Here is a 4327-nt window from a genome sequence, read left to right on the forward strand (position 1 = left end):
CATATATTCGACAATATAACAAATTTTAAATAAGTATATAAGAAAAATATTGTCTGCAAAAGAAATATACTTTTATAATATGTTATGACACTTTTATGCACATTTTTATTATATTTTATTCGATTTTTATACTATATGGCCCATAAACAAAATATACCTTAGTTTAATCTGTACTTGTGCGGTTTCTAGACTCATTTCGCCAGAAGCTAATGGGTCTACATCGGAGATGGGCCCGGATAATCTTTTTCGGTTGCATGCCTCGAAGACACCCGAGTCACCTGCGACGCTCTCATCAGAAACGGCGGCGGAGACGGATCTAGTGTTGGTACCGGAACTACTGGCTCTCGACCTGATCCCAGTAGGCGGTGGCGTTTCGCTGATTGGCGATAAGGGGAGTGGCTCCTGCGGCAGGGACGATGGTGGTACCTGTTGCAGTTGCATCTGCGTGCCGCTCGCGCTAGGCCTGCCCAAGCCACTGCCCTGAGACATATTACTCGATTGCAGCTCGACGGGCGGATGGGGACCGACTACGAGTTTCAAACGATCCTGCGTATTGATGGAGCACGGCTGTTCTTGTTGTGACGCTACTCCTTGTTGCTGACTAAATCTGAACTCCGATAAACGGTCTTCTAATTGATTCCCGTCCAGGTGAGACGTAGCAGTACTGCTAATCGCTGCCATTGTTGTTGTCGTTGTCGTCGCTGCAGGTGCCGCTGTTCTCTGATATTGCCTCCTTTGCTGTTCTATCTGTTCATAGGCGGGCGGCGGACCCATCGGCGCATTTTCATACAACGGCGATACCGGCGGGCTTACACTGGACAAACTCGATCTTGGGGAAAGACTGGGCTGAGATCTGCCGGGTGAAGGTGTTCCGACGAGATTACTTTGTTCGGAACCGCGCAACAGTCTTTCAACACGTCTGTGGAGGTCAACCATATCGACTGGTCGTTCTTGCTGTAAACTGGCCGATCCCAGACACTGCGGACCACCGTAAATATCCGTGAAGCTAAGTCCAGAACTGAGAGAACCTTTGCTACTAGTCGTGCTGAGACTACCAAGACTGGAACTACTGCTCACCGACAACGTACTAGCGCTCAAAGTTTTCAATTGACCCTCCAACATTGCCATTGAGCGCAGCGCGTTTCTAAGTTGCTGCAGCAGCAGTTGCTTCTCTTCGTGGAGCCGTACGCGATCGGTGATGGTTTTATTTGAAAGTTCAAACGCAGTATTAAGATCTTGCTCGAGTCTGCGAATTTCCAATTGGATCTTCTTCATGTCCTGTTGCGTTCTCGTGCGTGGAGTAATGCTACGTAATTCCCTCAATAACTGTTCCTTTTCTTGGAATAATAACAGCTTGTCCTTGTCGCTCTCAGTTTGCCCCGGCGTCACTTTTTCTTCGAGATCCGCCAACTGTTGTTGTATATGCTGAATCTGTTTTCTTGCCTCATCATATTGCAACCTCATACGTGCCATCTCGGCCAGCCGAGTACCGATCGGTACCAGCTCGCCCGAGAGATCAGTTTGGGAGGCCGTACTGAGCTTCTCCTGTGGCAAGCTAAGCGTGCTAGCTTCCGGACTGCCCTCGCATAGTTGCAACCTTGTTAGTTCATCCTTTAATTGTGCCAGGGATTGCATCAGCTCAGCCTTCTCTTTCTCGCCCGAGCTTAAGGACTTTTGAATGTTGCGAAGCTCCGTCATGATCGCTTGCGCTTCCATAATATTGTAGCATCCCCCATGATGGGTGCTCAATTTTTGTTCCACACTGCAGAAAGAAGTAGACCGCAGGAGTTAGAACTATTCTCAAGTGTTGTGAGTACTACAAATAACTGGCGATATAATATGATAGTTAATAAAAAAAAGCGTCTTAAAATTCAATATAAAAAATTTCTTAAATAAAAATTATTATTAGAAAGTATTATTAAAATAAACGTTAGAGAAGCAAAATTTTTCATAAAATCTTAGTAAAATGCATATAAATAATTTTCGTTACAGACTGTGGTTAAATTACTTAAACAAGTTTAATACAAAAATCGCCGATTTAATGTTCGTCTATGTAATACCTGGCGAGAGTATCTACTCCTCGTTGCGTGCAATTCATCTCCGCTCGAATTTGCTCGAGTTCTCGTTTTAATCGAGAAACTCGACTCCTTGCAAGTGCCACGTCTGATTTAAGCAGGTCAGGGTCATATTTGGTACTCAAGGAACTCGAGCTGGAACACACTGCGAACCACAAATGCCCGTCAATATTTTCCGATGGTGAGAACTTTTTTACTTACACTCGCGTTAAAATCAATTTAAAATCGGATATTTGATCACATGTAAAATTCAAAATATGAAAACCAATCATGACAAATTCCCTAATTCGCAACAATGTTCTATAATTTCATTTTAACGACACAACACTTTTCAAATGACAGGATTGATGAAGCATTCATAAATATCTGCATGTAACGCGCACAGTATATCCAAGTTACTATTTAAATCAGGAACCGATAAAAATCCTCTGTATGTTAAATTACACTCACAACTTGTACGCGATGCGCCAAGGGTGGTTAAGGCGTTATTGAGGTGATTGTACTCATCCTGAGCCAGGCAGAGCCTCTGATGTTTTACGTCATAAATCTCCTTCTTCGCCTATAACACAAGAATTTGAATCTTTTTAAAACAACCTTTTTAAAACAATTGATTTTCATATCAATATCATATAACATTTATTTTCATATTCATCATCACTGTAAATCTTTTTTTCTAACATATGAGTTAATTAAATGTGTTAAGAAAATGATAAAGAATGAAGAAAAATAATTTGTCGTAATTATGTAACTTTTAACCGGTAGTCATTTAAATTCTCATTTAGGTGACATTGTGGTTCCATAAATAGCAACACTGCCGAGCTGCATAGTTTGCAATTATTTATTTAGCGATTACGTGCAAATTGCGCGCGCTAGAATGTCAGATGTGTTTACTTATATACGTAAAGGAAAATGATATGTAAAGAAATGTAAGTAAGAAAGATAAAACAAAATTTTCCAAAAAAATAAATCTAAGAAATTAAATATCTTCTTTAACATAAAAGGGACTCTTCTCAGCATTCTTTTAAATAATTATTGAAAAAGCAGTTATAATATCTTCTCAAATTAATTAATCAGAATAAAAAAGATTTATCTTAATCATGTAAGTATAATCTTTAACATCATGTGCTGATATATGCTGTGTTTAATATGTTTCACATAAAAAATATAATTAAATGTTCCTATTATGTAATGTCACGATTATCCCATGTGTGGTGTCACTGTATTCCGAATATTTGGAAGAATCACACGAGGTTTCTTATGCAAAGAATACATCACGATACATCGATCTCACTAAAAAAAAAAATCTCGACCGCTCACATTCGTTGGCACACACGTTTCATCGTAAGAGAATATTACAGTTTTAACGCTTTGATAATAAAATTTTGCGAAGCATCTTCTAAACGAAAACGTAACTTTGCGAAGAAAGGCAGCACTAAAGTACACAATTTCCGTTCTCAGAAAAAGGAAGCAACACGCGATATCAACTGACAAAACTGACGAGTACTTCCAAATATTTGTTACGAGTAATCCCAAGTAAATCCTTACATATTCGCAGTAGTAATACGCTGTAGTGTCGGTATCGTTGCGCTTATAACACTGCTCCCAGTAGAATCTTTGTATCTGCTCGTCGTTCTCGTAATCATTATGATAGCACATTTTCATGCGATATTGAGATACGACGTTCTCGTAGATTTGTTCTTGTTGTTGCTGTTGCTGTGTCTGCTGAATTAAGCGTTGCTGCTGATACTGAAGATATGATGGAGGTTGCAAATTTCTCTGTTGCTGCTCCTGCGCTTGTTGCTGCTGATGATGATAATTATTCACGTAGTTACGGTACTGCTGTGCCGTAATGTGCGGTACAAGTACGCAGAGGGTGTACTGACGGTCCATGCCGAGTATACGGTGGACTGTGCGCACTCTCTGTGGCTACGCGATACCTTTCTTCCTCCTGTTTCTCCTCCTCCACCTCCGCTTTTTCCTCTTCTTCCTCTCTTCTATCTATTTCTCTTCCACCCTCTCTCTCTCTCTCTCTCTCTCTCTCTCTTTCTCTCTCTTCGCCTCCTTTCGTTTTTCCAATTCTTCACTTCCTCCTCTCGATCCCGTCTCGTGCCCTCCTGCGCTCTCGTGCACTCTTCTATCTCCTCTTTTCTCCTCGCCTCATCTTCGCGAAGGCCTCCTTGAGACTGGCCGGTGTACGGGGCCCGAAATTCCAATCCCCACCTCCGTGGGTCTCAATTTTTAAGGGATCCCAC

At 41.3% G+C, this 4327-nt stretch overlaps 1 protein-coding gene across 1 annotated transcript in view; it reads right to left on the minus strand.

Annotated features, from left to right (window-relative positions):
• LOC108752389 overlaps positions 1-4076 on the minus strand; it is a 19843-nt gene extending 15767 nt beyond the window's left edge. The window contains exons 1-4 of the mRNA XM_018493191.1: positions 3621-4076; positions 2526-2634; positions 2061-2220; positions 158-1762 (exon numbers count right to left, since the gene is read on the minus strand). Of these exons, the coding sequence (XP_018348693.1) occupies positions 158-1762; positions 2061-2220; positions 2526-2634; positions 3621-3965 (2219 nt within the window). The 5' untranslated portion in view covers positions 3966-4076. The remainder of the gene's footprint in view (positions 1-157; positions 1763-2060; positions 2221-2525; positions 2635-3620) is intronic.
• Between the last annotated feature and the right edge of the window lie 251 nt (positions 4077-4327).

Source organism: Trachymyrmex septentrionalis, unplaced genomic scaffold (genome assembly GCF_001594115.1).
Source record: "Trachymyrmex septentrionalis isolate Tsep2-gDNA-1 unplaced genomic scaffold, Tsep1.0 scaffold60, whole genome shotgun sequence".
NCBI lineage: Eukaryota > Metazoa > Arthropoda > Insecta > Hymenoptera > Formicidae > Trachymyrmex > Trachymyrmex septentrionalis.